This window comes from Ambystoma mexicanum, chromosome 8 (genome assembly GCF_040938575.1).
Source record: "Ambystoma mexicanum isolate Mex_15411 chromosome 8, UKY_AmexF1_1, whole genome shotgun sequence".
Taxonomy (NCBI): domain Eukaryota; kingdom Metazoa; phylum Chordata; class Amphibia; order Caudata; family Ambystomatidae; genus Ambystoma; species Ambystoma mexicanum.
The window spans coordinates 385,341,693-385,368,046 of NC_090929.1; the positions used below are offsets into that span (position 1 = coordinate 385,341,693).

Sequence of the window (26,354 nt, forward strand, 5' to 3'; positions counted from 1 at the left end):
GTGCTCCCATCAGAAATGTAAGAACCAAGTTCAGATCCCAGGACAAAATCAGAAAAAGGACTGGTAGGAATGTATTCATCAGTGCTTTCAAGAATTGAATTTTAATAGGCATCTTAAAGTAAGAGTCTTTTTCTGGTGTGCGTTTAAAAATGGATAACACCGCCAAGTATCCCTTAACGGTAGCCACCTCTAGCCCCTGATGGGCTAGGTGCAATGAAAAGACAGCACTGCAGGTGTATTGCAAGAGAAAGGATCTATATATTTGGCTCCACAAAAGCTGCGAAAACTTGTTCCAATGGCAGGGGTATAGTGCTTTCTTCTAGCCAAAAGCAACACCTCCATAACGTCTTCCGGGAGATCCCAATCTTTATATCTTACCCTCTTAGAAGCCAGGCATGAAGGTTGTGTTCTGATTCCTGGGCAAAGAAGACGGCCTTCTTGTTGTGAGATTAGATCCACTCTCTGGGGAAGGTGGAATGCAAGGCAGATGGACACGTCTAGATGGTCTGGGTACCACGTCCTCCTGACCCAATCCCAGGCAATCAGGATCATGGATTTCCCAAATTTCCTGAACCTTCTGATGACATGAGAGATGACGGGACTGGTGGGAACATGTATAGGAGTGAACATGTCCAGTCCACTACAAACGCGTCGCCCAGAGATCCTCTCTGAGGAAATTCCCTAGAGTAGAACAGGTTGCATTTCCTCTTGATACTGGGCACAAACAGATCCACTTGAGGGGTTCACCAAAGGGTGAAGATCTCTAGAAGGACTTCCTGAACCTACTCCCTCTTATGGGAGATCATGCTCTGCCTGCTCAGACAGTCCGCTGTCGTATTCTCTTCCCTGACCATATGAACAGCCAACAGAGAGATTTGGTTTATAGAGCCCAAAACCAGAGCTGCATTGCCTCCCTGCACAGTGGTAGTGACCTTACACCTTGTCTCTTGTTGAGGTAATCCATGCCCACCATGTTGTCCGTCATTATCGGGACTGTCTTTCCCTAGATGGAAGGCAAAAAGGCCATCAGCACCAGTTGTATCACCCTCAGCTCTAAAAGGTTTATGTGTAGTATTGATTCTGTAGGGGACCGAAGTCTGTTCACTGACGGATGGCTCATGTGAGCTCCCCATCCCATGAGGTAAGCATCCGTGACTACAGTTATCTCCGTCCAGGGCTGCCAAAATGGTTCCCCTATCACCATGTTTCCCTTCAGGCCCACCACAGGAGATACTGTTTGACCTTCTCAGGACCTGAAGAAGGTTTGTCATCATGCCCAAGAACTGTGACCATTTGGATCTAAGTGCCTACCGGACCACTGGAGGGACCTCATACCTAGATGGGCTTCTGTCACCAGGAAAATGCAGGATGCTCTGAGTCCCAGCAACCTTCAGAAAGTCGAATGTTGGTAGATATTGGGTGTTCTGAAAACTCAATACCATCTGCAAGATATGTTGAGCTCTATGAGGAGAGTCCAGGACCACTCCAATACATTGAAGCATCTGAAAAGGTATCATTTGGGACTTCTTTAAAATGAGACCGAAGCCCAGTTTGTGGAGGGAGTGGTAGGTGCTGTAAAGATGTTCACAAACCTGTTCGGGGGAACAAGCTCTGTCAGCTAATCATCTAGGTAGGGAAAGATGCAAATCCCTCATCCTCCATAAATTTGCGCCCACCACCACCATCAACTTGGTTAGGACCCTCAAGGCAGAGGTGACCCCAAAAGGCAGAACTCAAAATTGATAGTGAGAACTTCCAATGGAAAACCTCAGGTATTTTCTGGGTCTGGGATGTATAGACACATGAACATAAGCATCCTGAAAATCTGCTGACACTATCCAGTCTTGGAGCTCAAAGGCCTGGAGGATCGGTGAAAGAGTGACCATCTTGAATTTATCCTTCCTGAGGAACTTGTTCAAGCGCCTCAGGTCCACGATTTGACACAGTCATTTGTCTTTCTTGGAAACTCGAAAATAGTTGAAGTACCAACCGTAATTTTGTTCCACCACAGGCACCTTCTCCGCAGCACCTTTCTCCAACAGGGAAAGAATCTCCTGGAGGAAGAGCGGATTTGTTTCCTGAAGCAATTGCACGCTGAATGAACAATCTGGGGATCTTTGCAGAAATGGGAGACAGTAACCTTGGCCCACTGTCTGTAGTGCCCATGCATCTGAAATAATAAGATGAAATTCTTGCAGATGTTGGGTCAACGCGCCTCCCACTGGGGAGCTGTCATCAAAGGGCTCAGAGAGGTTTTGGGGCTGTGGCTGTGGGCAATGTGGTAGTTGGTACCTGAGCAGTTTTCCTCCACGGCCCTTAAGGGCGCGACAGTCTCTGTCCTTGTTTCTGGTTAGTCTGACCTCTTCCCATTTGTCGGAGGAGGAGTAATAACCAAAGGACCGCCCTCTCTGGGCCTGTGAAAGTCAGCGTTGTTGCGGCTGGCAAATGCCTGCCCCAAAGATTTCGCTGCAGCCTTTGAAGCCAGTAACTTCTCCAGGCTGTCACCCACCTTTGGGCCAAATAGTTGTGACCCATCAAAGGGCATATATAGCAGCCATGACTAAACATTGGGTGCAAACCCAGAACTTACACAGTCAAGCAAATCTCCTGATTACTGCGCTAGAGCCCATACATCTCCTAATGCAGTCTGACCCATCTAGGCCTGACTGAAGGGATTGACAAGAGGCCGCTTTACCATCATTGATGAGGTTGTTGAACCCATCTCGCATATCACCTACAGAATGTTCTCTACGGCTTGTGAACTACATTCCACAATGTATAGGTGTGTTTTGCTAGTGCACAAGATGCATTTATGGCTTTGAATGCCATGCTGTCAGTAGGAAATACTGTTTTTGCTAGAGTGTCATATTTCATATCGTCCCTATCCAGAGGGATGGTCGGATAAGCTGTGGCCTTTGAGGTTCAGGTTGCCGCTTGTACCACCAAGCTCTCTGGTGTTAGGTGCCTACACAGGAAATCAGGGTCCATAGAAGAAGGCCTATAATTGTTCACCAAATCTTTGTTAACAGCCAGAGTGGTGCCTGGTTTTTGCCATGTTTCCAAAATGGGATTTTTTTAGTGCTGGTTTTCCATATGAAGGGCATCATAGGCTGCTTAGGAGGGCCTCTGTCTAAGATGTCTGTCAGATCATCTTGCGTAGTGTCCTTTGCAGGGCACCCCATCCCAAATATTCAATCACCATGTTCATCACTGTGTGACGGTGGACATTTGGTGTGTCACATTCAACCTCAGGGGAGGTTTGCAGACCATTGGCTTCCTTTAAAGATGAAGCTAAGTCTTCTAGACAAGGTTGATCCAAGATCAATTCTTCCGAAACATTAGGAGTTCCAAAACGTTAATAACCAAAGGGCATGATGTTGTCTTCCTCCTCATCTTCCTCGAAGATGGACCCAAAGGATTTGAAGAAATCCGTCTTAGAGTTGGGTTTGTAATTCAAAGTTGGCTCTGAGGTCGACGTCGAAGGTCCCCTGACTTTGACTCCTTTGAGGAGGAAGTTACATAAGCTTTTGGCTTTGATATTATTGCATAGGTAGAGGCTGTTGATGCCACTCGAGACAACATCTCTGAGGTCTTCCGACTCTTTTGAGCATGCGGGTCAAACCCTTGCTTGATACCCTGCTGGTCTTGGAAGACACATAAGGATTAATAGACTTTTTTGGCTCTTTCGATGGACCATGAGGGGCTGCCTTTGAGAACACTTCCATCGTTTTCTCACGGAAATGTCCACATTCAGCCGCCAAGGTGGTCTTTGTGGGAAAATGTATCTGACATCTGTCGGGCGAGGAATCTGAAGATGACGAGCAATGGCGTTGTTTGGCATCTTCAAATACTCATGAACCTTGATCGCTTTGATGGTTTGAAACATTTTTTGGGCCTTTCTGGAGACTTGTCTCCGGTGGAACTCCTACCTTCAAAAGATTTCCCATTTGAAGGTGTGGAAGACAGAGATTTAGAAACCAACCGACCTAGGGAAAGCTTCAATCTTCTCTCCTGCAAGCCCTTGCTGCTCATCGATTGGCAGTAGCCACATTCTATGACTTCATGTTCTTCACCAAGGCACAAGAGACAAATCCTGTGCGGATCAGTTATCTACATCTCCGAGTCATAGTCTGCACACCTCTTAAAGCCTGTTTTCGGCATAGACATCATGCTAAAACACCAAAAGAATTACGACGTAGTCAAAAAGAATCACTGATGTGAGTTGAACCGCTCCGAGAGCATGCTGTGCATGCGGAAAAATGGAACTCAGGCAACTGGCACAGTGCATGCTATTTATACTATTATCAACATCACGTCCAGATGCAGAAAAGGTAACCGTCGAGGGACAGTCGCTACAATACCGCACAGCACCCCCTGCTGTCAAAAAATGTTCAGAGTCTGCAAAGCACGATACAAATATATCAAAGATGAGGAATGCTTGGGCAGACAAAATCTTTTAGAAATGAAGGTTACAAGTGGCCAGGACAGTCAGCATTCTGGACTGTTTTCCCCTTTCTTCTCTTGCATGATCCTGAAGGGGTGGTGTTAGGTTTCAGTTCTGAGTGAAATAAGTGAACTGAGCCACACGTAGGTATAGAAGGCTTTACTAAGTTGACACGAGAGACAAGTTTACATGAAGAAGTAGATTAGGTGTAAGGGAAGGGAGAGACATCCACCGGCCCCCTTCATCATCAAAGCTCAGGCCCCAACTGACTTTGTGGAACACACAGACACAGTTCATCCATAACATTCCACACTAACATTCCATAAGGGGCTCATACATACAAACTTATTAAGTAGGAGGAAAAGCACAAACATAACAGGTGGCTGGGGCAGATAAAGGTGCTATCGTGGAGCTACTACATTGTGAGAGCGCTGCCGCCACCACCAATGAATGGGAACTCAGATTTGAACTCAGGCAGAGTTTTTCCTCACACATTAGTCTGAATTTCACATTCAACGGTTTGTTTACAGGTGCAATGAACTGAGGGATCACCTATGTTTTCTTCTCTTTTTCCAACATACCTTGCTTGAATGGCATACCTGTTTTCTCTGTTTTAGATCACAGGAACACTGCCAATATCCATCTCTGCTCTGATGCTGGTTCTGGCAATTCCTGTTCCAAACACACCATAATGCTGATGAGTCTCTCGTGGAAGGCTAAACACGTCAGGTTGCCTTCCTGCTTTCCTTCTGCTACATCCGGCACCAAAGCCAATAGGCCAATCTGTCTATCTGCCGTTGATCATCTGAAATGCTTGCCAGTACTAGTGGTGTGGTGGCAGAGGGGGGCCGCTGCTGGAACTAACAATGAAAGCAGAGTTTGACAGAGCCTACGGTTAATTTGGTGACTGGCGCAGGCATAATAGATCACACTCGCACCATAGCCTTAGAGGCGAAATCCTTGGATGGAGTCGGAGGTAATATCGCAAAAGAATTTTCTCATTTGGTTGGAGTTGGAGGTAATATTGCAAACGAATTTTCTCATAACGGGAATCATCATGAAGGATTAAAATCTACTATGGAGATGTTCCTGCTGAGGGGAGGATCTGTGTATATTAAGGATAAGGCATGTAGGCTTAGGTCTGTTCTGGTAGTCTAAACTAGATTTGTCCAGCTTGCTGTAAGCGGAAGAGTAACATGGCATCTGAGAAACAATGTAATATGGGGTTGAAGGCCATACTAAATGAACCCAATATGGGGCCCTCCAGCAGGTGGGTTGTTATGACTCTTCTTCTGATGAATGAGAGCATGGATCATATGTGGCCTCTTGACAGAATTAAACTACGTACTCTTGTCATCACTCACAAATGCCTTTCCCTCACTGCACCCCAATATCTATCTGACAAATTCTCAAGACAGTGCTCCACTAGACCTACCAGAGCCCCATATTTACACTAACTGAACATTCCCAAGTTTAACTTGAAAACAGCTGGGGGAGCGAGCTTCCATGTGCTAGCAGCAAAATGCTGGAACTCACTCCCCACAGACATTAGAGCTAAATCGTCCTTTGGGTCTTTTAGAGCCAAGGTGAAGGACTTGCTTCTCACTCAGAAATGCTAATCCTTCGCTTATCAGACTTGCCATGTCGGCAGTCAGATCAGAATGGCCTGCCTGTTCCAATTACTGTATTTGTAACATATGTGTTGACTTTCAGCTTTGACCACTCTGTAACCCGATCTTCCTAATGTATGTATTCTCATAATTTGTAACCATTCTCTTGCATTGCGCTCTGTATGTGTAAACTATGTTTTGCTCCAAGTTTAATGCGCCCAGATACCCCAGGGTTTGGCTGCGCTATACAAATAAATTAACTAAACTAAACTAAAAGGAGCTTTGCCCAAGTGCACCGAGCACTGCTCCTTTTTCTGCTTATCTTGTATGGATGATTTCTCCAACCTGCCACGAGATGTCTCCTAATCCTTGTGTCTGTGGTGATGTTTGTCTGCTATTTTCCTGAGCCCGATGTGAAGTATTGTATCCTGGCAGAAGTTATGGTATTTGTGGACTGATTAATTGGTGCCTACATTTGCCTCCAGCACAGCCCGGGTGAACCACAGGGATTGCCTGCTACCGACCTGAGCGGCCTCTGGGATGTTCCTGGTGGTTAAAAGAACTGCATCACATCCTAAGCCTTTCAACCAGTATTAGACCACTGAGGGGGCACCCCAGAGTTAAGTCAGCCTGTTGGGCAGATTTACCCGTACCGGGCATCTCCTGCATTAGCCAGGTAGAGACTGGCAAAGCCAAACCCCTTGTCACCTCGGGAACACAGGATTCTGTCATCTCATTTGGGAGCTTGTGAAACAAAAATGTTACCTTGCTTCCTGACGAGCAATGTGATGTGCTGCAGTGGAGGTCTTCAGAACAGCTCTTCCAAACCATGCTACCTGCGAAGAAGAGCGCTGTGGGCGAGGGTGCCCGGGTGAGGGTATCACATTAGCTAAGTGTGGGGAAAATGTTCAGACCTGAGGCACTCCAGGCAGAAAGAATGTGCGTCCGTTAAAGTGATAGGACACTCACAGGCGCGCTCCCTTTGACATCGAGAATAGAAGGCACACAAAAGACGAGGGAAAAAGAAGAGGCATCAAAGTGCGACACACGAATGCTTCTGCTTCCTCCGCGCTGAGGAAAGGACTGGCAGTTGGGCCCAAGATCCTGTGCGACGGAGACGCCGTTCATGAGCCCAAAAACCTTTTTTGATTGTATAATTAATACTCCGGTCCCATCCCAGAAGGACAGCAACTTCTTTACAAGAACCTCTCGTGGGGTAATGGTTCATCCTAAAAAGAGTTGCATGAATGGTATACTAAAGATTAAGTAGGGTTATCTGTTTTGAAAGCGCATCTTTGTAAAAATGTGGCCTCATTAATGCCCGGCTTTTCTATGAGGGAGGAATGCAAGCATGGGTGAGGTGAAGCTGGCTGTATCCCGATGGATTCTCAGTGATGAAGAACCCTACTCAAACTGCTAAAAACTGTACTAATGACTGCCATTCATTATGTTGGAGATGTAATTGCAATCCCTGACAGTTGTAGTACAATCTGGAAAAGTAAACTGCAGGCGAGACTTTAGGATGGGCAATCTAAAAGCATCACATGACAATACTTGGATCATCACGGTGTGGCAGATATGAGAATATGTCTTGAGTTTACGAGGCGCCCAGTTAGGAGGAGAAATCGAGAAACAGTGAGGGGAGTCTCACGCAGTTCCAAGAGAAATATCAGGATTAGTAAAATAAGAGAGGAGGAGAATGTACTCCTTTCTGTCAGAACCTCCTTAAAGATCTTTGAGGCAAAAAGCATACCCTCGTGCCACTCCAGGCCTAACATTGCAAGCATATTGTACAATATGATTAATGGACTCCTCTGAGGTGAGTGCAAGTGGCTATATTTGTGTGTAACTTCTTAAAATACCATTTTATATCAGAGTCCTGCCAGAGTCTTCCCTAAACCCGTCCCCATGTGTTATTCTGGAACCGTGAGTGCTGAATTGTGGCGACTGGAAGTGCGGCTCCATGGAGCATCGTGAAAGTGCCAGAACTTGTCATCTTTTCCTCTTCTGCAAATACGAAGAGCAAAACGCAAGTGCGTGATAGTAATGAACCAACCCGGGCTCAAGTCTATGGGGCACGCGGGTGGACTGAGTCCACCCACTTGTTTCAGAGAGTGGACTCAGTCCCCCTCTCCAGCTAAAATGAGAAACACTGAAAGTCTTCCTTGAATATAAAGGCAACCTCAGGGATCGACCCTGTAGTCGTCAGGTTTGCAGGCCGACACTGCACTACTGCACTATTTGACATGATGAAAGATAACAAACAATTAAAGGTGAAATGTCACATTTGGGTACTGCATGTTCCAGGGGAAACATTTGTATTGGTTCTTGGAGTTGGAAAACATGCACACCTTTTAACGTTTTTAAAAAGACTATTAGAAGAAAATGATGTGCTCTCTTGGTTTTGTGTGTCTGTTGATTTTGTGAAAGGCAAATGCCATTCGTTCTGTGCAGTTTGGGTGGTTCTGCTCTTAACTGTGGAACGGCCTTTAGCATGTGCAATTGCTCTACTCTTGGCAATGTTTCACATTAGTTACTATGTTGGCCGCTAGTGTACGAAGGAAGGCTCATGTACTTCATGTGTTTAGAACTACAGATAATGCAAACCCTGTTAGTGTGTGAGGCATCTTTCCACTGCAATGACAGGCTTTATGTGCACAGCTGGAAGTGCAAAACAGATTTTAAATTGTTGTAGTTTTCGTGTAAAATGAAACTTGTTTGAATGTGATGTTTATTTTAAAGGTAACGCTGAGTTGTACACACCATGGGCACGGCCTTCTGTCCTCCTCGCCCTACATCAGGGGTAGGCGATCTGTGGCTCTCCAGATGTTCTCGCCACTGAAGGCGAAGTCATATGCCAAAACCTCTGGCGATCAGCAGAGTCCCTACCTCTGACCTACAATGACATGACCCTAACTCAATACAAATCTGATGAAAGGGGGACTGGAAGGTGGGGGCACGTGCAGCTCTCCCTACATGCATATGGCTGGGCCTTCTGGAAGTCTAGCAAAGCGGGGTAGATTCAGCCAAATGGCAAGCACGCGTATCCCCCAACCTCACCAGCCTCTCAGATACGCTGGCCCTTCGGGAACTCCGCCCCTGAATACCGTAACACCGATTACCATAAAGGACTGCGCGTCAAGAAGCAAGAGGAACACTGTGTTAGGGAAGACAACATTATTCATATTTTCAATTTGAAAAATGAACAAAAAAGGACCTCTCGAGAGGGCAAGAATAATCAATTTCTTAGGCTAAAGCATATCGTGTTTGGGTGTTGCTTTCAAAGGTCCCTGCGGATAACTGTCGGCAAGGGAAGCAGAGTGATATGAAGATTGTCCCACTGTGGACCCCGTCGCGTTACAATTGATCCGATCATTTGACCAGGGCCTTTGACATTATGCCATGTGCAGAATTCAGCACTGGGGAAGACTGCATTATAGCATTCACATTCGGAAGAGGAGAGATGTGGTATTATGTGCACATTTTGAACGGAGAACAATTCATGATGCGTCGTGTTTCACAAATCAACTGCCTTTGTTTGATTTTAAGCATATACAACATTCACTGAATTTAATATTAATTCCTTCTGTCACTTTTTCTCGTAGGCTCTGTTGAGGAATTTCACTCTCAAGGCTTTTTTATTATGCCTTTAAGCAGAACCATGGGCAGCAGCATGAGTGCCTTTGAGTGAACATTTCTGTAGCCAAACCCAGCCAGCTTTGTCTGTTTTTCCTTTTCAACAACATAAAACATGCAACCGAGGCATGTCTTGTGTGCAGTCATGCTCGATTGATGTGCTCTGATGAAGGACACCTGCACTTTGAAGGAGTGTGTTGATTGTACCTGTTGCTATGACACATGCAGGGTGCTGGTAGGTTTTCTGTTCCACTGTTCGGTTCTGAGACCAGGATTGATAACAACATTTTAGGATTGGTGCCTTGAAAGCTGGTGTTGGAGTTTCTACAGAATGCCTCTCTTCCATTCACCTGGAGGAAAGGGTTCCAGGTCCCAAACAAGTTGTGGATCACTTCCAGCTGAGGGAGGGACAGGACCACCAGGGAGACGCAAAAATCCTGCTTTTGCTAGTAGTTTTATGTATTTCTTTCTAGGTTTCCTGATTGATCTATGGATCGGCCATTCCATTTTATTTTTTCAGCCATGGTTTTAGAGTTCCCCAAACTCCCAGGAAGGTTTTTATACATTTGTATCAAGAGATGCCAAGATGATATATCATTAAGGACTGCACTAAGAATACAGTGAATCTAACTGGTTTTAAAATGTGGGCCAGAGCCTATTGTGAAAAAGTATGTGTTTGGGTATTACTTCCAGGGTGCAGTGATCACAAGGTAATGGCACCAGCCATGATGAGAGTGCAGTGCGGACAGAACTACGTAGGTGCAAGTTTGCAGTGTTTGCAGCTATGGGTGATGTGAAGACCAGGGACTCAGTGTTTATGGAGAGTAATAACAAATCAGCGGGTAGTCGTTCTGGCTACTGTGGTCTATCTGGTTGTGATAAACAGCCCAACGGTTTACTCTGTGAGGCCAAAACAGCGCAAATACTCAAAGAATGAAGCACACAATTGTAGCATTACTCTGAGGAACCAAGAGACTGGAGTTGGTGAACATTGCTTTTGTCTAGGGCGTGACATGAAAAACATATGTGTTGCCATCCCGAATGGGAACCTCCAAAGATGGGGCCTAGAAATATGCAAATTCAATTTGATGTACATATTTGGTGCATCATGAACTATGAGTAAAATATAGAATGTGTGCTCCACTAACGTGAACACCTGTGTGCCCCTCCCAACCTTCAAACGGTCTGCAATAAAAAAAAGGGACATAGAACAACTGACCGCCTCCCCCTGCCCCGTGTTCGAGTGGTGACTTCCAGCCCTGTCCCTTGGCTTCTGAATGCTTCATGTGCCCTCCTGTGCTGTTTATTGAGATATGAGCTTGAGGATTCTATTGGAAGGGTGTCAACAACGACACATTCCCCGCATCACCCGCCCTCACGTTAAGTAGTGCACTACAAGCTGTTCTTTCTTCACAACTTGCCCTTCCTTTCACACGCTGTCAAATAGTATTCGTTTTCTCGTCCATTTGAAGGACATTTCCATTTCAGCTATCCTGGCAATGCCCGAGGACAGGACCTTTGTGGGGCATAGGCTACCGACAGGGAAAATGTACATTAGCATGATGAATCCATCATTCGAGATGATGAATCCATCATTCGAGATGATCTGAGATGATGAATCCATCATTCGGGCAAAGATTTTCTCATTTTCTTTAAAAAAAAAACGAACAGTTCGTTATGATAATGTATTACATTGTTTTCTGGCGTTGAACAGGGTAGGTCCCCATTGTTGTATTCATCCCCACATGCTGCACATCCTTAAAGTTGCCATAGTGTGTGTGCTGAATGTCTGAATGTGTTCTCATTAATTATGGTGTAAAACTTTGTGGCACGTGAACATCAGGGGCAAACCAAGTGTGTCATCTGACTGACTGGCCACCTCCTGTCTTCTGGGCGGACATTGTACTCACACGAATCAAGATGTGGAATGAAACTCCCCATCTGCATTATTTTGCTCTGAAGGACCGATGACAACATTTTAGTACAGTGTTAAAGAAATTCACCACAGCATGCCATTCTTTCAAATATGTTGATTATCATTCTGTTCCTCTACAGCAAAATGCCATAACCACAAACAGAAAATACGCACACAAAACATGACACAAACATGGCCCGTGGTGATGTGAAACAGTGCCCAAATAATAGAAAATGGTACCACTTTGGCATCAGATGACGGACAAGTAGAACGTGGAAAAACACAAAAGGTATTGATTTCAAAGACTGGCAGCAATAATGTAAGCAAAAAAATAAAATACAAAAAACAAAAAGATCATATCAAAAAACTTGACAGCATAGCAAAACTGTCACAAAAATTACAAACGGGCTCCTTCTACTTCCAGAGGAGTCAAGAATATTTTAGGTACACTGGATGACTGACTGACTGACTGACTGACTGACTGAGGACGAACATGGCCATGAGATGCTGCCTGAGCACGTGCAGCGTCCGAATGGGCTTTGGAAGTCAATGGGATGACAGAAAAGAAAGAGAGAGGTAGAGAGTGAGAGAGAGAGATTAAGAGGGAGAGAAAAAAGAGAAAGAGAAATAGAAAGAGGGCAGAATTGTTCTTCATCTTCTTACCGTGTCTTTCGAGGACCTACGTCTCTTGAAGCTGGAGGCCAGGGTGGAGGTGATGGACCTAAAAGAGCCTTTCTTTTTAGGGTCAGGTTCTGCTCTATCACTTTTTCTATCCTAAAATGAATATGTATAAGTAATTAGATCTCTAGTGTGTCTTCTTCACCTAAACCTACTGTTTGCTGAATCATGCGAAGTGTGATTTCTGAAGTGTAGGAAAGCAACAGTAGATATTTGGAGTGCATTACCCAAAGCATCATCCATGTTAAGGCATTTTTGGTCTACTGCATTGTCAATTTGTAACCCCAGTAGGGTCTACAAATCTCGTAAGCCTCGTTTCAATATTCTTCAAGTGGGAAAATATGTAGGTCATCAAAGAAGCTAACTGATCTTCAGTTCCTTAAAATGCATGTATCAGGCATATACTTTTTGTATCAACCAACATAGTCTTACTTTCTAACAAAGGAATTAATAATTTATGAAGAAGACCAACAAACAGTTATTTTTTGAAGGTGTCAATGTTTCCTTTTCAAATGGCCACTGGGTCACATGTTCAAATATCCTGGGGTGTTCTATGCAGACAATGTGTTTGTTTCCACTGACTAGACACATTTAACGACAATCCTCCATGAGGTACTTTGTGTTCCAGGTGACCATCTGAACTATTTTAATTGGAAAAAGGGGCTGCAAATGGGAAGCAAGCAAGGAACGCCTAGAAGGTGTTGGACCAACAGGCGATCTATGCTAAGTCTAAGTCTAGAAATGTTGTGTGTGGCCTAGGACACTTTGGCATTCACAAGAAAGATAGAGGACTGCATTAGAAGAGAGGTCATTGTATGAATATTCTGTAAAAAATGTATACAAAAAAATCATAATGGTGCATTTGTGCAAAGCGTTATCTCATTTTCCAAAGTAAAGTCAACAAAAGGAAATGAAACTGAGGAAACAAAGCTCTGGCTTTGTGACGTCATAAAGGAAATGTTATGAAATCATAAAGAGGAAACAGAAGAAAAAATAACAATGTGGGTGCAACTATTATACCCTGATTTGGGTATAACACAAATTTATTCCACTGGTGTTTCGAGCACTCTGATGGTATAAATTTAGTTTATTTGATTTCTGGCGCACATGCACAGACAGGAAATGAAGCATGATGAATGGAATGGAATGCTTTCTGTTCCATGGCATCTCAGGAAAAAAATAGCCATGGAGTAACTATGATCCAAAAACCAGATTTGTGTTTTAACAAATAAATCTTTCCACTTGCCTGCCTTCTAGCAATGTACCAGACTCTAGTTTTCGGACGTTTCCACCTGTGGAAAGGTCTCACATTGTAAAACTGCTTTGTGACAGGAGGTTCTGCTCATATCCACAGGACGGCATGCATGCTTACGGAAAGAACATGTGGCGTATGTTCTACCCATTGACCCAGTGCAGCGTGTTCTAGAAGGTGGGCAAGTGAAAAATTAGGGTGCAGCTATAGTGCTCTGTGCATCCAGCCCTTATCTCACAGACGTTAGACGGAAGGTGTAACGTGGAGTATAGGCACCTCTGGTAGAACCCTCTTGCAGATCAAGCCATTTAGAGCAAAGGACCATGGCTTCCGCAAGCACGATTAATTTTATAACGGCATGCTCTCCATCCCTATCAGAAAAGTCACAATTTACAAGGTAAGGGACCAACTTTTCTTCGCTGTCTGATACTAGTCCAAATAAGTGGAGAGGATTAACCTGGAAAGAACACATTGGAAAATATAAGCCTCGACCAGATTTCACTTTGCAGGATGATGCTATGCCCTCAAAAAAATTCGACAAAACGTCTTCCGCTCCCACAGAGCCCCGGTGACAGAGCACACACCACATATCTTTTGGAATCTCTTAGGAAAATTGCAACTGCACTTTTGCTGTAAAGGTTTCAGGGTTGAGATGTTTTCTTGAATTGTCTATTTCAACTTAAGGGTAAAATTCGAGCTCTCGAATGTAACATCTTTTAACAGCAAAAAAGTAGCAACATGATGCATGTACTGACGGCTGATCAAAACCACGGAGCTGAGACGTGTTAATTGCACATTTATTGTGAATAGAGCACAAGATATTGTGATGACATAACACCGTGATAACGTCGTCACCTGCGATGGACCTATGCGGAGTCACTAGAGGAACTCTGGTGATAGTCCCATTGCCTGTGCTTCTGTCAGTTATCTGCGCCGCACGCATCACAGTATCCTGCAATGTATTGGTGATAAATGGGAAAATAACGAATGCCGCCACCGCAGACCTTCTATAAATGGCAGTCACATTGTATGCCAATGGAATGAGTAACGTTACCAGTACTGACACTTTTTTAGTCAAACTGAAAAACAAATGTTAATACATTTTAGTATCTGGAACAAGCGTGTGTTAGAGCTCCCAAACGAACACAACTATGAACGGGGACATTCATAAGGTGATGGTCTGGAAAATCTTCGCTTTTCTTTACTCTCTGAGGGCAAGAATACAATGCAAAGGTTTGGTGATCAACTTTTGACAAAATGAGATGAAAGACCTAACTGTTCATGGACAACTAATTCAAGTAATGGATGAGTGACACCTGGGGATCGCTACTCGTTAAGGAGAGGGAAGGTGTAGACAGGACCCCATAATATTTCGACTAATAATGATCGTGGACAAATCGGATCTGTTGAGTTGCCCCCATAACGTACAAGACCCCTGGTGGATCCTTGTCTGAAATGTTGGTCGTACCTGCAGGTTTTTCCTCCAGACGTTGACAGCGGCAAAGGCGAGCTGCATCTGTTTCCTCCGGGCATCCTTGTGCCTTTTGTAAGCTATTTCGATGAAGATCAAAAATATCCCGGCAACAATACCACCAGCCACCAGCATGAACACACCTGAAAGAAGGGCACAGCTTGAACATAGTGTTGTCGGAGCAGTTTGGCATAATAAAGGCTACCTGCATTGGCTCTAAGCTTTGAGTCAACTTGGTGACTGGGTTTGAACAAATATGTTCTCTTTGTAAATATTTTGATCCCCAACCCGTTTAGTACCCATGCATGTGGGTTTGATATGTTATTGTGTGAAGGAAGCGTAAGAGAAAAATCCACAACATAGAAAATTGGTGGTACTTTCCTTGTGGTTAAGGAACATTTCAGAGGTGAACAATTAAGCGTGGAACATCATCTGACGACGTGATTGTATAAAGATTACTTGTTATCTTTGGTGCAAAAGATATCTGTACTTTCCCCGGCTCTTATCTAGAGCCTTAAACTCATGAGATGTCATTTAATGTAAAGCCAATGGAGGTCCATTCTATTAATGTTAACCCTGTGCAGCACTGGAAAAGCCAGCCTCTGCCACATATCAATAGTGCAGACACATTGGGGTAATGCTTGTCTCTGGTAAGGTAGTCACTGTATCCTTTGGGCTCCAAGAATGATTGATAATGTTCTGTGCACTGCCCTATGTACCTCGTTCACTACACCTGTTATGTGCTTGGCTTTCATTCCACAGGTATCAAAGCACTTCAAAATGCAGCCTTTCAGGCTGTACAAGGGAAAGGAACAGAGCAGCCAATGTGGAGAATCGGCTACCTCTCATTGTAAGGTGCTACTCATGGGAGGCCAAAATACCACTGGTATCAGCCTCGTAAACTCCACCTCTAGCTGCGATCGTTTCATGAACTAACAAACAGGCGACTGAGATAGACAATGCATGCATGTTTACATGTATAGGTATCCAGGTATCCCACACAACCAGCAGACTGCATGTTCTGCCAACTTGGTTTGGTTGTAAATTACAGCATAAAGGGGTCTGTAGTTGAGGACAGGCCTATCTGTTTATTTTGAGAGTCGTCGAAAGGAAGGTTGGCAAGGCCACTGGTCCCATATGTGACTTGATATAGTACTACAGGGAAGGAAGCCAATCCATCTCGGTTTGATGTACACCTCCCCCGAAACAATCGGTCCTAGAAGCAATACAGTGTGTAATAACTTGGACAGTACATTTAGTAAAGGTGACTTTGACCTATAGAAATAACAGTTCTGCCAAACATCTGCCTTTAAATGGGAGCAATAGAATGCTCCCAGGAGACAAGTCTTGTTTCAATAGTTACAACCTAGGACAAGGATGACTGTGACCTTTCAATGATGCACCCTAGGAGCCCACTTGCCAACTGGGGCTTCAACCAGAACAGGATCCTTAAGAAAATGTTACATAACAATAAGATCTTAATAGTCAATGCCACCGTTTCTTCACGTCTGTATAATGACAACACCTTCTACCTTGACATGCCTGAGTGTTTCATACCTTGCCTGCAGAAAGTTCAAAACATGAGTCCTTGCAAGGGTGCTTAGGTGAAAGCATACATCTCCTAACCGTATCATGAACCATTGAGTCCCTCTTATGGGATGCATTCAGTTTGCTGAGCGGTGCACCACTCACTGGGTCTGAGAGTTCAGATGCCCACCCAGCCAGTGGTTAAACTGCAGCATTATGGTTCTATTCACACTTCAGGGCATGCAAGTCATATTGCCCACTTATGTTAAGGAAAATAAATGATGAAGAGATTTTCAGCACTTGCACTGGGTCTCTTACATTCTATTCAACGTGTGTATATGTTCTGACCATCTGCTAAAGCATGACGAGGCATGACTCTTTCCTAAATAGTGTAATCTTCAGAAAGTGTTGGTGTGGAAACTCCATACACCAAATAGGCACCCTAGTGTTGTATGCACTCTTTGTAATAAACTAAACTAAATCAACTCACCTGCCATGTTTTCAAATGTCAGTGTTGCTGGAGCATTGCTGCGAGAATCACACTCCTGGTATCGCACCCAGGTCTTGTCGAGCTCCTCCATGAAGCCATTCTCATGTGATCTGGAAGGAACATCAGAAAAGCACTGTCACGCCTTTCAAGGGATCATTTAGTCTCACGCCAATCAGAAGAAAGCTTGCCTATGCACACACAGATGCTCTAGCCAGCACCAGTGGGAATCTAGCAAAACAATGGTTCACGATGGAACTGGCTAGACTGTAAATAATTGTGAAGCAACTTGAACATAAATGCCAGAAAACCCATTCCCAATCTGACGTCAACCTGTAGAATACATGGCAGGGGGTACCCCTGTTCGATAAGGTACAGGAAAACGAACACCATGGTAAGCATGGTAAGTGGTGACGTTAATCAAAGAAAATCAACAGTAAACTCTGCAACCATGCACAAACCAAAAAGTATACCGCCTGGACCAAGGACAGGCTGACAACATAATTACCCTTTACCTGGAGAGAGTTAATACATGGAGAGAGTTAATACAAATAACTCATAACAGGACCACCAATAAGCCACCCAAAACTTACCTCAGAGGCCCTTTGCTACAAATGAGCTTCAACTTATTTAGATCAATTTCTCTTCACGTGTTTACTAAACTGATGCAATGCCAAAAACCTCTCTCTGAACAGTTTTTTCTTGTCAAGCATCACTCATAATAGAAACCAAACACTGAATAGACTGTCCTCTCTAACTACCGATGTATATCCAACCTTCCTTTTCTAGCATATGTCCCTGATTAGGTAGTAATACACCAACTTCAAAACTACAGAGTAGATATTTTCACTGACAGACTATATGGTTTCCAGTCATACAGGAGCACTGACAAAACACAGATGAACATCAGGGAATGCATTGTGACATCATCAGACACCAATCATTATTTTATCCTGATCAACATCAGACACCAACCGCTGCTTCATCCTGATCCTCTTAGATTTGTTAGCATCCTATTGTTAAGATGGATTTCTAGAATATGTCCTTGACAGCCACCCCAGTTATAGTGAGAAGGGGGAACTCTGAGAGGTTAGCCAAAACCCAATCAAGGTAAACGTGGAGGGCAGTCAAGGCTATTCTCAGGAGAGTGTGAGTGGGGTCAGAGGTCCACGAAGAGTCCAGACAGTGAAGCACAAAATAATTCAATTTAGACAAGAATGCATAAATATAAATAATATTGATTCTAGGCCTTAATACATACTAGAAAATTAAACAAGCAGGTGACAATATCGCATAATACTGAATAATAAGACATCTATATACATTCACCATAGGTTCTTAAAATGCATGCAATGACTTAAACGAGTAAAGGAGGTAAGTAAAGTTGTGCAGTAAGGATGGAACCAAGTCACAAGTGATATTCCCTAACTTCAGCAGTTCAATCCCTAAGAAGAATGGGGCCTTGTGCCCAAAAGTCACATTAGCCACAATGCCTCCCCCCAGAATGTATCTGTAGCAGGTCAGTTACTTGTGTTGGTGATTGTGCAAAAGAAGAGATACAACAAAGTTACTAGGTAAGTAAAATGAATGTGTTCCTATCTTTCAGATGGTACTACCCTAGTTTGATTACCAAAAGGCAGTTCAATGCAAGGATACAAAGAGATTTGTTCTCAATGATATCCTATGGAGGCCAGGGGGAGAAAAATGTGTTGTGTTTACTTACTCCTCTGACTCTGATTTTCCCAGAAGACTTAATGGGTCAACTAGCGGTCACTGGAGGCTAGTTTTCTTGCCATTGGTTCCGGTGATGGGTGCCCAGGAGCTGCGTGTGCAAGGACTCTTCCGATTGGATCCAGGAGCAGAATCTGGGCAATGGAGAAATGCACAATTCATCAATGCAGCCCTCTTCAGGACACTTCACAGGACAGGGGAAGGAAAGTTCCAGTGACGGCCACTGCACACAGACAACGACAGGTGTCTTTGCAGTCGCAGTGACAGGAGTCCTTTCAGGACAGGATACCTTGATGCTGGGAGGCTGAAATTGGTCAGGAGGTGATTTATACCACAAGCTGGCAGACACCAAAATTTAGGGGTCAAACGCAGAACAGTCATGGTTCTGCCGAGGTAGCCCACTGGATAGCTGGACACTGGGTGGTCCAGGGACACTCCCGCGGGTCAGGATAGCTGGATCATCGACAACACGTTGTGACTGGTTGGTCCCACCAGTCCAGGGGTTGAAGCACCGCTCAGGCCCTTTGCAGATACGTAGTCCAACAGAGCTTCACAGGGCCAGATTCAGGAAGGTATGCCAGGCCTCTTCAGGAGTCTTCTTCAGCTCTTTAGTCGGCTATTCTTCTATGAGTGATTCTCGGCTCTGATGCTAATCTGATTAAATGGCTGCAGGCCCCCCCCCCTTATACAAAATCCAGCCTGAAAGCAAGTCCAAACCCATTAATGGTAAGGATCTGCCCCATTGAAACAGCCAGTAGTAATCCAATCAGGTTCAACTACTGGTTTCACTCATGCCCCGCACCTAGACTCACTGGCACCACAGATGTGGAGTGGGGCCAGGCAGTCCCACCCACTGCCTGGGCTACACACAAAGGCAGCACTAGCCCACAAAAGCAAGTCAGAATGAAGGCTAAGCAAAAATATGGCCAAAGAACAAGAAAAAGTCTCCCCGTGTGGCCATTTTAGGGCACTAGCCATGTTGAGTAGTCATAGGCGGTAAACGTGAATTTGTACACTAGAAATAACACAGAAATTGTGAACATATACTTGCAGCCACCAGCTTGTCTTTATGCCCATATAAAAGTAACCAAAAATCCCAAGTGTAAAAGGCTAGGATGATACAAAAGTATCCCCATTGTACTGCATTGTAAAATGATGTGTGCAATGTTGGAAGGTTAGTTGGAAGGTTAGTAGATAGGGTCATTCGAACCTGAAAATGTTGGCGGAACTCAAATCTTCATTAACATAACAGCAACTGATTGATGTTGCTGCTGTCACCACTGGTCCTGCCTGAGCAGCTGGATTAGTTACAGGGAGGTGTACATCCTATAACCTTTATTTCTTTAATTATTTGAATTTGTCTTTAGCGCTGGCCCTACCTAGAGGGTTTCGGAGCACCTTACATGGTTCAACTATTGAAAAGGTGGGAGTTGAAAACATAAGTTACAAAATGTTTTCAGAAAAGGATAGACAGATTAGGATAGACGAGTGGTAGCAATGGATAAGAGTAAGGTTATGTGTGGGCAACAGCTATGATTTAAGGCTGGTTCTGAATCTTTATGCCTACAGGCAATAATCAGCCATTTAACTCTGCAGAGTTTTGTGGGAGCCCAATACTTGACACAGAAAAGGAGTTTAATTCCTTGGGGTGGCTGCATATAATGACTAGGATGGGGTTTGGCTTTTACTTCAGGTTTACGATGAAGTTGGTTAAAAATAGACCAGTAGCAATAGTTACGACCAGCATGTTTATCTTGGAACCAATAGCCCTAGAAAGGGGAATAGGCCAGGGATGCCAAATGTCCCCCTTAATATTAGCTTTGTAGATTGAGCAGTGGGTATGTCTCATTAGGGAAAAGAACATTGACAAGGGGCTGAAATTCTACTCACAGAGGATTGTGGCATCTTTTACGGTGATGATGTTTTAGTAAGTGTTAAAAATCCTGTGCAGAATGTATCTCCTACAAGGGTTGCTATTGCCAGATGTGGTACACTATCAGGTCTGGTAATCAATGTTCATAAACCTGAGCTCTTCCCCTTGACAGTGAGCACTGAAATGTTACCTAAGGGCTAGGCATTGTGTGGAGAGAGGATACCGTTAGATAACTGGGGTAAAAATAGTGAGTACTCAAAGGTCCTTACTCAAAAGAAGTCTGATGTAGCATTAGACAACCTGGAAAAGAAAACTGAGAAGTGCATCACCCTTTCTCTGTACAGCTGGAAAAATCATTGGTAAAGGTGTTAGTCTTGTCTACATTTCTGAATCCTATTATTAACATCTCTGTTCTCTTTCTCGTAGTGCTATTTTCCAATACTGGGGCTATTGATGAGTGTAGTGCGGGCTGATGGCAATCCACAGGCCAAATGGGACTCACTGCTTTATTCTGGTAAGGCAGGCATGTAGAGTACCCTCAAATTTGCATTAAAGGTGCACGCACAGATCCTGCACAGTTGGAGACTGCCCTGGTAAGTAACTATTGTAGTAATATAAGAGACATTGATGCAATCCCTTTGACAAAAAATGCTTGGCTGTGATTATCAGGAATTACCTCAACGGGTTGAGTTTTTGTCAATAGTATACTGCTTACAGCGGCATCCTTTAGCAAACTGGGGAGGAAGTTAGACGTAGAAACGTTTGGCAATTTGTTTAATGATAGTGAATTCTTGACCATACAGGTGTTTAAGGAATGTGGTGGAACTACTGCACTTTATGTGCTAATGCATGCAAGATGGCAGGGCACGGTAAGGGAGATGTGGCCATCCTTCCCTATTCATCCTATCTACTGGATTGTGTGGCTACTGTAGGGGAAGCAGGAAGGTTAGTGTCACCATTGTGTAATATGGTGGTTGCAGGTGTAAGTGGGAATTTCCAGGTTTCTTAGGATGAGGGAGTACTAGTTTAGAATTAGACATATAGGATGGGCAGTGGGAATGGAATATATTTGTCAGGAGATTAGATGAGTATCTAAGAATTATAGGAATACATTTATACAAATTAAGTTTGTAAACCAATGGCTATATAATCGCAAACAATTTAGCCCAGCAAATGTAGAATACAGTGACTGGTGTACTAGCTGTTGATGACTTGGTGCACCTGACCTGGCAGTGTTCTGCTATTCCAAAAATCTGGCATAGTGTGATTTGAATTATTGGAAATATGGTTTGCTTGGTGATTGAACAAATGCCATTACTTTGTCTTTTGTGGATAACTGACGAAATCCCAGGCTCACGTAGAAAATGTGCTGGCTTATGCTATTGCTAACAAAAACAAAATGTGGAGAAATCTTGCATGAACAAGCCCATACCAACGACACAGCAATGGATGCCTGGTGTGGGATTCTGTAATGTCTCCTGAAGCAAAAAAGAAAGGTGATGTCTAGAACGTTTTGAAATTATCGAAACCACGGCTATTGCTATGGGCAACCCCCCAGGCCATAATGTTTCACTATAGGGAAATACCACATGCACCCAAAAAAGGGCAGTCCAATCTGAACTACCAGGTCACAACCCTTCTGCATGAGAGAAAAGCAACAAGGAAGAATTGGATAAGGGTGTAACAAACTGGAAAGGCAAATGCAGGGATGGGCACTTTGTAATTGCATGACTAGGCAAATAACAAAGCAATTGGGGTCGCAACATTTTCAGCTGCACCGCCTTGTGTCAATGCTAAAATATTTATAGTGTGTGCATAATGTTTCTGTCGTACTGTTCCCATGATTATCCTTTAGACCTAATAGTCTGTGCAGCTTATATGATGCATTTATTATTTACTTTCTACTGTTATAGGGAGTATATGTGAATCTTCATAATTTCGAACAGCAATTTACACATACCTATACATCTACAATTCTAGAACTATCTGACCATGCATGGCCCCATATTTCATGGCAGCAGTCCATCGACATACTCTTATGCCCAGGTAAAGGCATCATATAGTCAAGTACACCCTCAAATGCTAGGTAAATGGTCACATAAACATTTACAAAAATTCAATTTCAGGTGCAGTAATAATTTCTCAAGTAATGCTAGGTGCAGCATCATATCCATCAATATAAGCTCATATGAACAGGTGCTGGCAACAAATGCACCTGTGTGAACCGATGTAGTCTCATGTGGCCAGAAACAACCTCACTTGGCCAGGTACAGCCTCAAATGCCCAGGAATTTACATCATATATTAATGGAGGGCTTGTTTGCCAAAGTGCAGATGCTTGGAGCGACTGACAGGCCATCTCCTTACCATCAGCTGTGATGTTCAAGAAACCACTCCTGATTTCCCCCTACAGGAGATATTAGATACCTTCTGAAATGGTGCTCCTCAAAACATGTGAGAATTTTGCAAAGAAACAATAGGTATTTACGGCTGTTAGTGCCATGCCCCCAGGCAAACACTTGCTTCACCAAAGTGTCGATTATTTTCGACTCTCTATCATTGGGGAGGTTCAACGTCGAGGGCCTAGAAGTAACTGTCCTTCGGGGTTCGGGTGGGCCATGAAGGATGGAAGATCACCTCTTGCCGGCTTATATTTCTTCATCAGCTCTGTATCGACCACCGGCATCGAACACAGCTTTGCTACAACGTCATGACAGGGTCTGCTATAGTGGTTTTGAATGGTAAAGCACATTTAGTCTGCGGTCCCCAGTCAAGGATGTCAGTAAGGTCTTATTGTGATGGGGCACCGAGCTCTAGAGCTACGATGACCTTCCCTACCGCCTAGCAGTATTGGGCATTCGGTTGTGCGTACAGGTTCAAGCTGCATCTTGATGTCCAGGGACATGTCCAGTCCGCTCGCATCGTGGAGGCCCTCTGCTAGTTGCAGTAACCCTGCCTGGCCCTGTCACAAAATTGGGAAATGGATCCAAGGCTAAAACTCCCATCGGTTCAAATCCAAAAGATATTGGGTTGCCCTCCTTATAAAAAATCACCTGCATCAAGTCAAAGAAGGAAGATCTCAAAACCGGTATGAAGGATCGATCTTTCACAGTTCGAGGAGCGTCTCGGGTCAAGGGGGTTACCAAAGGTATCAGTGCAGGATTAGGCTTCTCCCTTGGGGTCTCGTTTGAGGGAATTCCACCTCACTTGGTTGCCTTTGTGCCGGATAGGCAAGGCGCGGTTTGGGCCGAATCCAATTGCAGTGTTGAGGCTGAAGACGTACCAGCTGAGGCTTTCTCAAAGTCCTTCATCATCTGCCGTTTGAAGTCCTCTCATTCTACCCTAAACGCACCTTTTGCAGGATACGACTTACCCTTGTCATCCGATGAATCCAAATCGTGCCTGCGTCGGTGCTTCTTTTTGTGCAATGAAGATGAGGAAGAGTAGTGAGACTCGTGAGTGCAAGTGCTTCTTAGACTTCTTGTGATGCCTTCCCTCTCAATGTATCTCAGGGGTAGACTCTTCGGTATCTTGCTCCAAGTACTTTGAGACCAACTTTGCAGGGGATTTGGACGGCCATCTACCGAGCACCAGTTTTCGGGTTGCTAGACAAGAATCACATTGCTCCGTATCGTGTCTGACACCAAGACACCACACAGTGTGTTGGCCTTATCAGGGACTTTTTGGTATTGCAGTCCTTGCCGCATTTGAAACCGGATGGTTTAGTCCCCGACATAATGGTGTAGTACTAAGTCAATTAGAAAAAATGAGCTTGTTCCAAGTATCGCGCTGAGTGTGCATAAAAAAGGAATATCCATTGTCGAGGAGTGATACGGCTGAATATGAAGTAGTCCTCGAGAGACTATGTCAAGTGGCACTACACCCACCCCTGTCGAAGGTTTTTCTGAGCAGCTGACGCTGGACGCTGAATGAATATCTATCAAGATGAGGAATCTGTGGGAGAATACGATCCATTGAAGGATGCACTTGTACTATGGAGCACCTGACGCCTGATAAGCCAGAAACTGTACTACCAGAGACTCCCAAAACTGCCTTTTCTGATCTGAACTTCTGTGAGGAAATGTTATCCACTCTTGAAGAACTAATACCAATCAAGTGTCCCTGTACTTTCCTTGCCTGTGTCAGAGGCAGTAGACCCTACATCACTGGAAGCCATTTCTACTCCTGTGATGTCACACCAGTCGTAAATGATTTTCACTGTGCACCACTGCTGTTGTGATCCCTTGTACTGCACAACTCAACTTCCACACCCTATTGACTGTCTGAGTACTTGAATAGGACTCAATATACACATCAGCCAATTCAGCTATTAGCCTGTTTTCAACCAGTTTCTTCAGAGGTCCATGGTTGAGTTGTTGTGGGATGTTTGTGTGGGATGTTCACTTTTACAGTACCATTTTTAAGACCTTCTGAAGTGCATGTCGTAATTGTGTACACTTGAATTCATTGTACACACACACACACACACGCACACACACACACACACACACACACACACACACACTTAAACAACACATGTTTTCTTTTTCTAGAGGGCAGTTGACCATTGTACCCCAAAAAAAATATGTTTAAACACATACAAAGGCACCTTAGAATTCGCTATGTAGGCTAGAAAATGTTTTAGACAATCCACACCATAAATAAAACCCACACATTTCTTGGGAAACTTTCATGAGATTGTCACTTAAGAATATATTGTAGTCTCTTGGGGATAGACCAAGCGCAGTGTGACTATTTTACATTTCCTCTGTCTAAATGCCCTCAGGTTGACATCATTGGAGTCCACAACATGACTCACTGATCACATGTAATTTTCATGATCACAACTCGATCCAATTACCAAGTGGGCTTTGGAACCGGTCATACATACTTTAAACCTTGGCAGACCAGCCATAGGAGTGCCATGTAATCCTCAGCAAAGCGTTGGGCCCTGGAAAATCTGCAGACATACTGATACTATATGGCACAGCTTGAGTGGCCTGACCAGAACACTCTGACCTTCCTCTGTCCTCAGCTGAGGAAAGTGAGAAACTCCTAGGTGGTTCATTACTCTTCAGAGGTTCATGTTCACTGAGGAACACCTGTCCTTGCACCAAGTATGTCACTGTTTAAGATGGTATGGTAGGTATGGTATGGTAACAGGACTTGGAAAGCGTAAGTCCAGAAGGCATCTAGGTGCTAGAACACAGATAGTGGTGAGAGAGCTGGCCAACTCGCCCAAAGACTAAAAAAATAAGTTTTAAGAGTATTCCAAAACTGAAAGTGCTCAACAATGTCTCATAGAGGCACAAGCAGATACTTCCACAAAGTAGGACCCAGAACAGAAAAAGAGCATCCCTCCGCCCGAGCTTTGCAGTATGTCAAACTCTCTGCAGAACATGACTTGTGAAGAAGATCAGAGAGTTCTAACAGGCCTGTAAGGAGTGAGCTTCAGCTCTGGGGTTGTGAATGGCGGGATGCACAAAGCACAGCATCTTAAACTTGATCCGACTCTGAATCGGAATCCAGTGCAGCTGTTGTCGAAAGCCAGCCACTGTGCTGAAGGCTCTGAATTAGAACGGCAGGGAGACCAAGGTAGGTGCCGTTGCAATAGTCCACCAACCCCATGTTGGAGGAGGTCACCACCTTGACACGAGACTCGGGGGGGCATAGGAAAAATCTTCCTCAATAATTTCAATTCAACAAAACCGGTCTGGCAGACAGAGGAGAT

General features: G+C 44.2%; 1 protein-coding gene across 13 annotated transcripts in view; it reads right to left on the reverse strand.

Moving 5' to 3' along the window:
• GRIN1 (glutamate ionotropic receptor NMDA type subunit 1) overlaps positions 1-26,354 on the reverse strand; it is a 1,139,664-nt gene that overhangs the window by 102,830 nt on the left and 1,010,480 nt on the right. For 6 of the 13 annotated variants that reach the window (XR_011268541.1, XM_069609856.1, XM_069609855.1 and 3 more), the window contains 3 exons: positions 17,024-17,133; positions 15,004-15,149; positions 12,269-12,379 (listed from right to left, as the gene is read on the reverse strand). Coding sequence is in view for 9 of the 13 variants with exons in the window: in XM_069609856.1 (XP_069465957.1) it covers positions 12,269-12,379; positions 15,004-15,149; positions 17,024-17,133 (367 nt within the window). In the remaining 4 variants the exon portion in view is untranslated. Of the gene's footprint in view, positions 1-12,268; positions 12,380-13,529; positions 13,576-15,003; positions 15,150-17,023; positions 17,134-26,354 lie in introns of all 13 variants that reach the window. The other 7 variants (XR_011268543.1, XR_011268542.1, XM_069609861.1 and 4 more) reach the window with 2 other exon arrangements.